Here is a 13,881-nt window from a genome sequence, read left to right on the forward strand (position 1 = left end):
ATCAGTGACCCGGAGGGGCTTCCGGCCCAGATGGAGTCCCTCCCGTAGGACTGCCAAGCTTTGGTATGTCCCACTCTCTGGATGCTCCGAGCGGCTCGAGGGAGACTGGGCGTTGGTTCTTACCTGATACGCCCTTTCTCAGCGAGCCGCGAGGAGCATCCAGCCCCACCCTAATTTCTCCGTCTGGTGGGGAGTCTTGTTTCAGCCAAGGATCCACTAGTTGGTTAGGATGAGTACATAGCCTTTCCTTCTCGTCCTCGCAAAAACTGGGGAACGCTGCACGGAGTCACGTGAGGGGGCGGAGCGTTCCTCAACTGAAGCTCAGCCTGTGAGAGAGGACTCTGAAGCACCTCCCACTCTCTGGATGCTCCTCGCGGCTCGCCGAGAAAGGGCTTATCAGGTAAGAACCAACGCCCATTTTCACTACCTAGTATACATCTTGTGGTGATATGTGGGGGTAATATTTTAAGGCAGAATGCAGTATAAGGGGATGTGTGTGGGGTGATAATGATTGCATAGTACTTGAATGTTGTTTAATTCCACCCACTTGAACTGCTGAAAGGCAGGCTACTTTTCCATTTCAAAATATGAGCTGCCTGATCAGATATGTGTGTAATTTCTGTGAATTCTGCACAGAATGTGAAGTTCTCTCCCACGCCCCCATGTTGCTTGGCAGCCTTGAAATTTCACCTAGCATTTATTCCTATTTATGCAGTGGGCAAAAGGAAAATGTTAAGTCTATCCAGTCTGCACAGCCATTCTGTGAATGTTATACTGTTTCTTCTGAGCTTTTCGTACAAATCTATTTTAATATTAGTGTGCTTGAATTTGATTGTTCAGATTCCTTATAAAGCTATTAGAGGGTAATTTCTGTAGCAGTTTTTAGTGTATAATACTGTACAATTGCTACCTGTACTTGATGTAAAAATTGTGTGTCTTTTTTACAGAAATTCATTTGTTGTTGCCTAGTCCACTCTGGCAACATATGGGAGGGCTGGTGTATTTTGGTATCCATTTCTAGGAAAGAAAGGAATGGAGACAAGAACATGATAAGAATTAATCTAATTTTTTATATATCATATGTAGAAGATGTGTAAATCCCTTTTCTTTCTTTTTTCTTTTCTTCACATCTGTGTGGGTGAATACTCCTGCAAATCCTTGGCGAAAACTTTAGAAATCTTTGGTATGGTCATTTTTTCATTAGAACCCAGAGTCATTGACTATATTACAAAATTATTAAATGGGGAAATTACAGTTATCCTAATTTTTAGAAAAATACTACAAAGCTTATAGTAAATTTTTGGGGAAAAACATGAAATGTGCACTAGATAAAAAAAATCATAGTGGAATTAATTTTACACTTTAAAAGAGTATGAATTTTACATGATACCCCTTTTTAAATTAGTAGCTAATATCAATTAATAAAATGACTTAATCTCATTTCTCAAAATATCTTCTGATTTTGGTTGAAACATTTGAACAATTTGATGTTAGATTGTTCCTAAATTCCTAATTTCAAAGAGTTAATATTTACCTTTCCACTCTTTTCAAATATAGAAATGCAAAGTGAAATATAAAAATAACAATAGACACAAGTAAAAGAAATAAAGCAGGCACAATTTGCCTTAAAAGTCATCTATATTAAAATCATTTGTTTTTATTGGGTTTATTTCCTTGTTATTGCAAACTTAAAAATAAATACTTTAACTTTAGACATTATTTTCTTAAATGCAGGAATATGAAACTAGCCCACTTGAAGTACTCATTAGGTGATTTTAATATGTGGGGAGGACAAAATATTTCCTAAAACATGTATACTGCAGATTGTAAAACCACTAATTCTAAATTTAGTTCAGAAGCACATTGACAGCTTACACAGTTGCAGTATTAACTGCTGCTAATATTAAATAATATGCTAAAAGATAGCTCATTAAACACATACTCTGGGGCCATCACTATACAAACCAGTATCTAGAATTCATATTCAAAATGTTCTTAGTATATTGGCTAGTATTAGCCATTAAAGTCTTTAGATGCCGTATTTGATCTTAAAACTTAAACATTTTAGTCTATGGGATATTTAACAGCTTGTACAAAATAACCAAAAAAGATGATTCCCAGCATACAGGATCAAGACCAAAGCATGTTTTCCCCACAAATTGTTAAAGCAGCTGCAAAGTTTTTAAGATTTGCACAGCTATGGTACTTCAGAGGCTCTTCCCAAATAGAAAATGGAATAAAATCAGTGTACATATATGAGACAGTTGGGAGCAGTTTAGAAACAACTCTGCAAGCCTGGAAAAGGTGCAATTTCTTTTAATGATTCAAAAACATGCCCCATGCTTTTTTCAAAGGATTTAACTTCCTTACCGTGCTTCAAAATTTCCATCTCAGATAATAGATCTCTTTATTGTAGAAAATTATTTAAGACAGGAACCTAAAAATTGCTTAGAAAGTGGTAACAGTGGAGCAGATTGCCCTTTGCTGCTATTTCTCAAGAAAACATTCAATTTACTATGCAGGTTATGATGCAATATAGATGTGTGTAATGTTCAAAAGGAACATTGTTCCTGTTTTTGTTTTAATCCCACTTAACTACATTGCTATTTATCAGATTGATGTTTCTCAACTTTAAACAACTTTAAGATAACCTCTGCAACCTCTGACTGGGGAATTCTGGGAGTTGAAGTCCGTGCCATTTTAAGTTGCTAATGTTGAGAAACACTGGGGTGCTATAGATGAAAGTCATTTCTGTAATAAGCTTTATGATGAATTAATTAATTGGCCCATCTTAACCCATTTCTGCCTGATTAGTCACTGATGTACTTACATCATAGCAGAACCCAGTACAGGAAAACAATGGAGCATCATTCTCAAGTCTCCAGATTTTCATTAAGGATATGGGATTGTTCTCCTGATTGGGGACAATGGAAAGAGATGTCTCATTTGGTCATTATTACAACGCTTACATTCATTATAATAAAATGCACCACATCCCTTGAAACAGACTTAACGACTTAGATGAGGGAATAGAAGGGGAACTTACCAAATTTGCAGATGATATTAAGCTGGCAGGAATAGCTAACACCCAAGAAGATAGGCTCAAGATCCATCTGGATCTTGACAGACTAGAACACTGGGCCGTATCTAACAATATGAAATTCAATGTAGAGAAAAGTAAAGTCCTACACTTAGGCAAGAAAAACCAGAAGTACAGATATAGACTGTGTGAAACCAGGCTCAATAGCAGTAATTGTGACAGGGATCTTGGAGTCTTAATGGACAACCAGCTAAATATGAGCCAGCAGTCTGCAGCAGCAGCCAAAAAAGCTAATGCAATCCTAAATTGCAGAGGGATACAATCGAGATCAAGTGAGGTACCACTTGATACCACTCTATAAAATCTTAGTAAAACCACACCTAGCGTACTGCATCCAGTTTGGGTCACCACATTATAAAAAAGATGTTGAGACTCTAGAAAAAGTACAGAGAAGAGCAACCAGAATGATTAGGGGATTGGAGACTAAAACACACGAAGAATGGTTACAGGAACTGGGCCTGGCTAGTCTAGTAAAGAGAAGGACCAGGGGAGACATGATAGAGGTCTTCCAATATTTGAGGGGCTGCCACAGAGAGGAGGGGGTCAAGCTATTTTCTAAAGCGCCTGTAGGCCAGACAAGGAATAATGGATGGAAAATGAACAAGGAGACATTTTCTGACAGAACAATCAATCAATGGAATAGCTTGCCTTTGGAAGTTGTGGGAGCCTCATCACTTGAGACTTTTAAGAAGAGGAGTGAGGTTTCACAGTATTCCCACTTTATCTGACCAAGCCTTAAATATTGTGACCCCCCTCCACTCTAAATTGTTTATAGCCCTTATGTGATTGCAAACTACATCTTAAGAATGGATAATCTGGATGGCCATTTAGGCCAGCAAGTTTTTCGAAAGCATTAATCTCTTCCAAAAAAACCACACTCACCTAAGGTACCGTAGCTTTTAGCAATATTCATTAATTCATTGGTTATTACATGGATTTTTCATTTATACAATATTTGAAGTGGCTTATGGCAGTTAAAATACAAAAATAGGAATAAATATAGTTAAAGAAAATCATAATCAGTTTATTAAAACCCAAATTAATTCAAGTTAAAGGCAAGATGATATTTTTATATTTTCCTAAATAAAGGGAGAAGTAAAGTAAAATCCATGCCCCTGAAGAGCGCATTCCATAGTCAGGGAGAGGGGAACCTACACTGGAGAAGACAGTCTCCCAGATAGCAAATAGACAATCTTCTTTGGAGGGAGGAGGGAGAAGAGACTTTAAAAGGCTTTTCCAACTGATCTAAGTATTCTGGCAATCAGTAAATGATTTAGGACTCTAAAGTTCTTATCAACATCTTAAATTATGCTGTCAGTTAATTGGCAATTAACTCAGAACTTCTGTATGTAACCCAACTGTAACCAATTGGGGTTTGTAGAGACTTTTTAAGATCCTATGAAAAATGTACTGATTTCTATATCCCTTCCTTGAGGGAGACGAGCAATCTAGAAACAAAATATAAATTTTTTTTAAAAAAAAATCCCATTCAGAAATAATTGCATTAGCCACTCAGCTATAGTGAAGTGGCAGCTATAGTGAAGATCATATTTTCAACTTCCATTGCTTGTAATTCCAATAATAGCTGAGTGTTAGAAATTATTTCCAAGCAGAAAACTTGCTCTTTCCGAAAAATGTAACTCACCCATGAGAGACTTCACCTCAGTCCTGAATCTAACTTTTTCCTTACCAAGATCTTTCTGAATGTAATTTTAGTTTGTTCTCCCTTGTTCAAGGACATTAATCATTTACATAGAATCAGAAAGTAAATAGCAGTTGAGCCGGATGTCATCAGCACACAGACACAGAATGGCCTTATTTATAGCTCTAGATTGGTGCTGTCAAACTCCTGGCCCACGGGCTGGATGCATCATGCACTGGCCATACCCATGCCTGGTTTAGCAAAGTGGAAAAAAGTCCTGATACATCACGTGATGCCACAGTGACGTGAGTTTGACACCCCTGTTCCAAATGCATCGGAATGAAACTGATTTTCTGGATCCATTCAAATAGGGAGTTTCAGAACATTAGTTTTCTTGGTGGATGATCTATGCAGGAAAATAGACAAAGGAAGTGCTCCTGGTAGCTTAGAGGCCCACTGCCAAATAACCATATCTGTCAATTTTATGTAGCTATTGAATAGCATAAGAGTTTCTCTACAAAAAGTCAGCAAGAGCACTAACTTCCAGATAAAGTTCCAGAGTAGAACTCCTTAGCTATTTTTTCCAGATTACCAGTAAAACAGTTCACACTCAGTAAACATGATTGACTTCTGTTTGATCAATTTGTTCTTTATCAAGGTTATTTTGCATTGACTCTTCTCACTGCATTACCTTTATATCATATATAAAATATTATTAATTTTCACAAAAATTTGTCCCTTTGTTCTGCTTATCTTCCCCCCCTTATTTGCATTTTGTTATTCTTGGATTTTTATATTGAACACAAATTATTTTGTTATATAACCAAATATTTAGTAATAGCAATAGCACATAGACTTATGTACTGCTTCACAATGCTTTACAATCATCTCTAAGCAGTTTACAGAGTCAGCATATTGCCCCCAACAAGCTGGATCCTCAAATTTATATGCTTCACAGGGCCGCTAGAGGATATGGATATCTGACTATAGGGGTTTTTTTGCTAACTGATTCAAAAAGAGCATTATCTTAAGCTACCAACTGGCAGAGCTCAACATACTACCAAGTTTTTGGAGACATTCCATGAGAATAGTACATCAAAAGAATTGTTCCAGAGAGTGATTCTGCCTCTGTAAAGCAGCCACTTAGTCATATACTTTTAAATGGATGCAGGCTTTGTAAGGTGTAGAGATCACAGTGAAGAATCAGACACGTAGTTGAAAGTCTGGTTTTCATGATAACCTGTGCATTCATTTAACCCATGTATCTCTCCTCCATATGCATTTTCTGGTGGATGGTCTGGCTGTAGGATTGCTGGGTCTCTTGGAGAAGTAGAGTGTAAGCATTAACAAAAATTAAATATTAGCAGAGTTTTTATTAGCAGCACAAACTGCAAATTCCACACGAGTAAATGCAGAGATGAGCACTCAAAGAACCATGAATACAATAACATTCCATTTCATTCACACACACACACAATTTCACCACAGCTTGTCCACTTCCTATAAAAGTGTAAATAGAATTATTCCTATCCCACCCCTCCATCCACTCATTTGAATGTCCCAGATTAGTAGAATCGATCAAGTGTTTAGCCTGGAGATATCAAGTACTCTTTATGTAAAAGTGCAAAATGATCTATTGGTTTGGTTAATAATATTTAAACGCTTTTTTCAAAAGACAAGTCATATTGAATTACCATATTATCTGTGCACATTTTATACAGCCATGATCTTTCTTGAAATGCAAAATTAGTAATTCAAGATAGTCTCTGACTATGGGCATTTCTAATGTGCAATTTTGTACCCTCCTAGTTTGCCTTTGCTTGCAATACTGCAATGCTCTTATGCACTTGATTCCTTAGCTTGCAAACAGCCATTAAGTGACAGTAATGCACTGTAGCAAGAATTGCTTACTTTTGAAGTATCAAGAGATTTTTTTTTAAAAAAAGCTTCCTCTAAGAGGGTTTTGAATCCCATTCAGTTTTGCTTGTATGTTACAGTGGTGTGGCCTGTTAGATTTAAATTAGTTTAAGCAAATTGTGTTAAAATTTATATTGTAATTTATAAGATTTAGAGAGCTGTTAGAACTCCTATAGAAATTTTGCTTTTTATTTGTGGATTTTTTTCAGCATTCCTTGAAACAGCTTTAAATAATTTTGAAGTGTTCTACTATTGTAGTGAATTGAACCCAACAGTTTTGTTTTTGTTTTCTAATTTCAGTGAAAGAATTTCTAGCCAAAGCCAAAGAAGATTTTTTAAGAAAATGGGAAAGTCCTGCTCAGGTAAAGAAATAATTTAAATGTCACTCATTATTTATTCTAACTTACGATATTCAGGAATAGAGAAAATCTCTTTTATATGAATAATTACTGTATTATACTAATAAATTCCAAGAACAATAGATATTGTGCTAAGTTGTTGCCATTTCATGTGTCTATTTTATATACACATCCTGAAGCTGATTCTCAGTTTTGTTCACAATTCATGTTTGGGTAAATAAACATTTTTTCTGATTAATTTTTGTGCACACATATTGTATGGCAAAAAATTTATTTTATCTCTAGCACATAGTGTTCCAATGTATTTTTTCAAATTTAAACCTCTTGACTTTAGTGCTTTGTTGAGGCAAGTCAATATATTTCAACTCTTTCTATAAAATACCATCCACTAGAGAAGCAAATAAGCATATGGGTAAATATTTGGATACTTAAACTGTTCATTGCTGTCCTACTGAAGTTTTCAGTTTGATGAAAGCACAGTAGTGGAAGCAACTTCTACCTCTGAAATGATGATCATTAATATTTGCAGCAAAAGCAAAACTTTGCCACGTTGCCAATTGAAGCATATATCTGTATTCACTCCAGGATTAAGGGGCACAAATGAGGATAAAAATAAATCTTATTATTACAACAAGAGACAGTCCACCATTCCCACCACCCCCACAGAAGGTGGTAATTAAAGCCAGATGGACACATTTCTAAGAGAGGAACCCCTTTACCACTGAGACCAACCAGGTCTTGGTAAGATTTATAAAGCTGACACTTTCCTTGAATATGTCGGCATTCCAGCAAAACCAAGCTCCAATCAAAAACTCTAAAACAGGCATTTTCTCAAAGTTTATTTTTATTGGAAAAGTCATACTGGCACATCTGGGAAAACCCAAATCTGAGAGTTACAGGTTTTCCTTCAATAATTAAAAATACAAGTCCATCTCCCTGCACCCATTATTCCATCACATGCCACAATCACCATCCGTCCCAACTTAACATCTCTTAAACCAGTCCTCATTCAGGTGCAGGAATAACATGACCTTGATTGTAAAGAAGAATGTTATTATGTCTAACTACATACACTCCATGAAATTCCACCCTTCCAATTTCCCAAGCACAAGAATGTGGCAGTGTGGAAGCTTCTGGTGCTAATATGGCTTCCAAAGCTGACATTGTCGTGTGTGAGAGCAACATATGTCAGTCGGTCATTCAAAAGCAACAACTGAAATTCAGTATCACTAAGAATCTACTAGCCATGCACTGAGCATAGAAACTGAGGACTGGACAGAGGGACCATTTTCAAACAGCAGATCCAATATCTTCAACTGTGGCCCATCCTTCATTCCTATCATATATCCTTCTGCCCATCACTGGTTGAGGTAGTCCTGCCTACCTCCTCAACTCTCATCCTTTGCATCCCCTCACAGGACAAGGACACATAGTCTCCCACAACACACACACACACAAACACACACACAAATTAAACTCAGTAGCTCATCCATAGAGAACTCAGTCAAACCTGCTAAAATACACTGGAGCCTCAGGAAGGACAAGCCTCTTCAAGCGAAAAAAGAGCACCCCAGGACCCGTTCCACCCAAGTCTTGCTATGTTGCCTCATCATGGTGGGGGATGTTCCTGGGAAGAATGGGTGAGGCATGAGCATATATTCCCAGTAGGGTCACCCAAGATGTGAAGGTCACCCCAGATGCCAGCTAAAGTAAGCAGTGCCTATATTGGGCAGTAACGATATGCAGTTGCTAGGAGCAAAAACTACTTGATGGCATGTAATCAGGTTCCATCACCCCTGGTAAATGGCGCAAGCCCTCAAGCTAGCATCCATCAACTACCACACCAACTAACACAGTCCAGGAGGCCTCGATCAGCAATGTTCCATAGGCTGAATATCCAAGGGTGGGGGTGCTTCATAGCCTCAGTGCTCATAACCACATTAAGCGCTTCCACCTTCCTTTTCACACTTAAGATCCATATTACTTAAACAGAGGTAGGTAGAAACTGAACTGGTCCACGTGTTCAGTACATATAAATATATTATTCTATTAGTCTCTTCAACTTGTCCCTGACACTTTCTCAGTGAGTAATAAGTTAAGTAAACTTATCAGAGCTTCAGCACTTTATGAAATATATCATCATTTAATCAATATATTTTGGATACGTAGAAATATTAGCTACTTCTGATTACTGTTCCCATTTGGAAATACAAGAACTGCTTTATAGTTCATTCATCTATTCATGAATGCTCTCTTATACTTGAGATATTTTATCTGTTTCTGAGTAATATTGACACTGAGAATCAGACATTTACAATTTCACATGCGAGGCTTTCTGTGCTACCTGAAGATTTTAGGGCTTGATTTCTAGGATCTTCTACAAACATAACAGGTGTTCTGTTTTCCAAGTTTCCTTTTCTCTCCAGTAGACACAGGTGCTGCCCTGCTTGATAAATTATATGTATATTTAATTGAATTAATTACTGTTATAATAACCTGTTACACTTGGGATATTTTATCTGTTCTTACTAACAGAATACTGCTGGGTTAGATGACTTTGAGAGGCTTAAAACACTTGGAACTGGATCATTTGGCAGAGTCATGTTGGTGAAACACAAATCTACAGAACAGTATTATGCCATGAAGATATTGGATAAACAAAAAGTTGGTATTTTTATAACAGCTTACTTAATTCTGTATTCACTGATATGTGTGTATGTTTGCCTGCAAAGCTGTGGTTCAGATGGGGTACAAGCTTCATTGTTTCTGGGTTGTTCACATGCCTCTTGAATGCTATTTTCTGCACTAGTTCAGCTCAGTGAAAATCCTGCTTGTTTGCTTTGTGCTGGAAGAATGGCATACCAACTGCTCTAGAGATATATAAAGCACATGCTGAGTGTTCTCCATTGATTGTGTTTTACAGAGAGCATTGGTCAAGTGCCTTGTTCAGTTGTGGTTCAGAGTACTTGTTTGAAAAATGACTTAGCAGAAGAGTTGAGATAAATCTGAAGAAGCAATAAGTACACAGTGTGAATGGAAAAAATATGGTATTTTTAAAAATGAATCTTGAGGTTGTGCTTATTATTATTACAGCGCATGCCTTACAGTTACAAATAGTGCAGTGAACAGCTGTACAGCTATGAGTATGTGCAGAATTGAGTAGTGTTATTAAGTTATTATTTAATGGAAGAAATAGTATTATTCTGCAACATTTCCTCCTCTAAAATAGTAACAGAGACATATAATAGTTAAAGCCCTTGAGATCGTTTTTTTCCCTTTCCATTTTGTAATACTTAAGGTTGGATTATTTTGGTAGTAAAAGGAATATAAAAGAGGATTTTGATATTTAGTGTCAATAATAACCATGGTGCAAATTTTAATAGGCTGTTACGGATTCCAGAAATCCAAACCTAGCTACTATAGAAATTCACGTTTACCCCAGTGTCAGAGTAGATATGCTAGGCAGGGGTGCAGAATGAGGGCATTGATCTGGACAATACAGTTCCTAAACAATGCTCAAGCTAGCTTGTTGGTTGCAATAGAATTTGTATTTTGGATAGAAGGAGTAGAAGAGAATCATTTTAAAAAGGGAAAGGATTTTAAAAAGAAAAGAAGATGCCCCTCCTTTTCTGGCACCCACCTAGCACAGTGTGATCAAAGTATTTGATTTGCCTTAAGATCCTAGCAGGAGGAATCATTTTTACATAGCATATAGTAAATAATGAATATTCAGGAAAAAATGTATCATTTAACGGTAAATTTCTGTGTAGGGTCATATCACTTTAAAGCATCTGTGCTTAGACTGAATAATATTTGTATAAAATAAATCTGCCTTTGTGTGTGTGTGTGTGTGTGTGTGTGTTTTAACAAATGAATACTCCTTGGTGTAAGCATTTGAAAAGAAATGAGCTAGTCGTTGATTAACTATTGTCAGGTTGTGTAGCCAAACCAGTGCTAACATTTATCTATATTCACAACATCCTTTTTGTTTTATGAATATTCTGCCGTTTTCCTATTCACTTAAATCTGAGCTCTCTCTTTAAAAATTGTAATTTTAGATTGGACTTTAATAGAGTTTAATATAGTTGGCAGCTACAAGTTAGAAGAGCTGGCATGCAGCACCAATACTTTTACTTTTACAAGCACCAATTTCATTATGTTGATATAATGAAACAATGTAATTAAATATTTCAAAATGTGTAATGTTTATGTCTTCAGTTTACTTTTACGGAATTATCGAATTACACATGTAGCTGCAGTTTTAAACTTAATTTTTCATTAATACTTCTTGAAAATTAAAATGTTCACGCAGCAGTAGTCAGCCACTTGATCTCAGAACGGCACAGACGAATGATGTGGTTATGTCACCGTGAGTTCTAGTCCTGTCTTAAGAGCCAAATCCAGTTGAGTGGCCTTGGGCCAGGCACTCTCTCAGAGCCCTAGGAAGGAGGTGGTGGCAAACAACTTTCAAAATCTGCCAAGAAAACTGCAGGGATTTGTCTAGTTAGTCTCCAGCACTGATTTGATGGCACAAAACAAATACCTCTCTGTAATCCATGTTATAAAAACATGGAAGAAAATGAGTATGACAGTTGTTAAGTTAAATGTACATTTAAGCAAAAGAGTAATTGTAAAACTGTAACAGAATCAAGATGTGATTCAGCATTCATCGAATGTAGGGCTTCCAGACGCTGCTTTATCTTGTCTACCCTGAATCAGGCCTTCCTACTCTCTTTCTACGTCAGATGCTGTTTGCTCATGTAATTAGCATTAGATTTGAGATTATTCTTTGTGTGAGCATTTTTCAGATTCAGATTCTAACCAAGATCCAAAAAAATATTATCATCTTCATCTTCATCGTTATCATCTACTCTTTCTCCTTGAAGACACCCTATAATCAAATGTTACAGTTTAACTAAGAGAGTAATATGAAACACATCAATTTTTCTAAGTTTTGTGGGTGTGAGGTTTTTCTTTTTTTACTTTAGATGATATGCATGAAATGAACTTTCTAAACTGTCACTGTAATTCGTTGCAAGCATTCAACAAACTGTATTTGTTCAGATTACTTTTATATAGCTTATATACAGTACAGTCTGAACCCAAAGATGAAATAAAGTACACAGTTCTTTTATTCATTACGTCAGAGGTCCCCAACCTTTTTACACCAGGGTTCAGTTTCACGGAAGACAATTTTTTCACAGACTGGGGGGAGTTGGTTTTTCACTTGCCCACCCGCCACTCACCTCCAGCTGTGCAGCCCAGTTCCTAACAGGCCACGGAGTAGTATCGGTCCAAGGCCCGGGGATTGGGGATCCCTGCTTTAAGCCACTTATAAAATGCAAACTGATTTTAGAACTGATCTTTTTCCTATTTTTAACTAAATGTTTTGTTTTGAATTCTTTCTAAACTGGACTTTGTTCTTAGGTGGTTAAACTGAAGCAAATAGAACACACATTGAATGAAAAAAGAATATTACAAGCAGTGAACTTTCCTTTTCTTGTAAGACTGGAGTATTCTTTTAAGGTAATAATTGGATCAGAAAGTAACACTAGTTACTTTTTTCTAGCATAATTTGTCTTACAGTGCCCAATGGGTACCATCTTTTTCATAGAGGTTTACTTCCCAAATAAGACTAGTCCAAAGATGATTGAAAATGCTCACTTATTAAAATTACATGTTAGATGCTTCACTAATTTAATTATATATAATATGATTGCAAGTTTTACAGATTGAACAAGTCAGTTTAATAAAATAAAGAAATTCCTTCTTTGGTCATATTCATACATCACTATTTAAATAAAAAATATGGGATTTGTAAACCAGAATGTGGAAAAGTAACGTGCTGTTGCATCTGACAAACTAGTTGCTATAAATTAATGGCATTCATTAATTTAATATTGTTTATAATCCATTTTTGTTTAGATATTTTAAAATTGGGCTTAAGATTAAATACAGTTTGAAGTTGTCTTGTTTCAAGTAGTAAGATGACAACAGGTGTTGGTGTTAATAGAGCTACTTAATTGAGCCAGTTTGGTGTAGTGGTTAAGGCACCAGGCTAGAAACCAGGAGATGGTGAGTTCTAGTTCTGCTTAGCCATGAAAGCCAACCAGGTGACTTTGAGCCAGCCATTCTCTCTCAGCCCAATCACCTCACAGGTTATTGTGTGGGTAAAATAGGAAGAAGAGGGTGTTTTGGATATGAGATATTTGTAAAAATAATGAAGGCAGGATAGAAATGAAATAAATATAAATATAGGAAGCAGGAAGAATATAACCCCATGACTCATTTAAAAGAAATCTGTTATAAAATCTATCACCATGGATTTTGCTGTGGCATGGTGGATAATATTGAATGGAATCTATTAGCGATTGTCTTAGTTGTTTTTTTAAAAAATGGAGTAATTTTCACTGCATACAGTTATATAACAAAGAATGGCATCAGAAAAAAATATTAAATTCTCCAGCCATATATTTAAATATAACTGTATATAAATCGGAATTGCATACCAGTAGACCTCACTTAACAACAGTAGCTGAAACAAGAATTTCCATCACTAAGCACTGTGGTGATAAAGCACAACATCACATGATCATGATGCCAGCACTTCAAGTTGTCATCATTAAGTGAACCCTGCATATTTGTTAAGCCTGACGCCATGTGTTCGCCATTTGTGAACACCTGCAGCTTCTGCATTGAGTTTGTTTTTGGAAGGCAGCAAGGAATGACCCAAATGGCAATCACATAAGCAGAGGATGCTGTGACATCATAATTGCAAGTCAGTTGCCAACAATCATAGTCATGTGACCATAGGGGCACTGTGACAGCCACAGTTATGAGGACCAGTTGTAAATACCACTCAT

The 13,881-nt window shown here is 36.5% G+C and overlaps 1 protein-coding gene across 3 annotated transcripts in view; it reads left to right on the top strand.

The window, feature by feature from the left end:
- The window catches only part of PRKACB (protein kinase cAMP-activated catalytic subunit beta), an 87,486-nt gene that overhangs the window by 59,385 nt on the left and 14,220 nt on the right, over positions 1 to 13,881 (top strand). For all 3 annotated transcript variants that reach the window (XM_026678429.2, XM_087960537.1, XM_087960539.1), the window contains exons 2-4: positions 6,960 to 7,021; positions 9,554 to 9,682; positions 12,446 to 12,544. In XM_026678429.2, the coding sequence (XP_026534214.1) occupies positions 6,960 to 7,021; positions 9,554 to 9,682; positions 12,446 to 12,544 (290 nt within the window). The remainder of the gene's footprint in view (positions 1 to 6,959; positions 7,022 to 9,553; positions 9,683 to 12,445; positions 12,545 to 13,881) is intronic.

Source organism: Notechis scutatus, chromosome 3 (assembly GCF_049901735.1).
Source record: "Notechis scutatus isolate UNSWTSFEM ecotype Mainland chromosome 3, rNotScu1.2, whole genome shotgun sequence".
NCBI lineage: Eukaryota > Metazoa > Chordata > Lepidosauria > Squamata > Elapidae > Notechis > Notechis scutatus.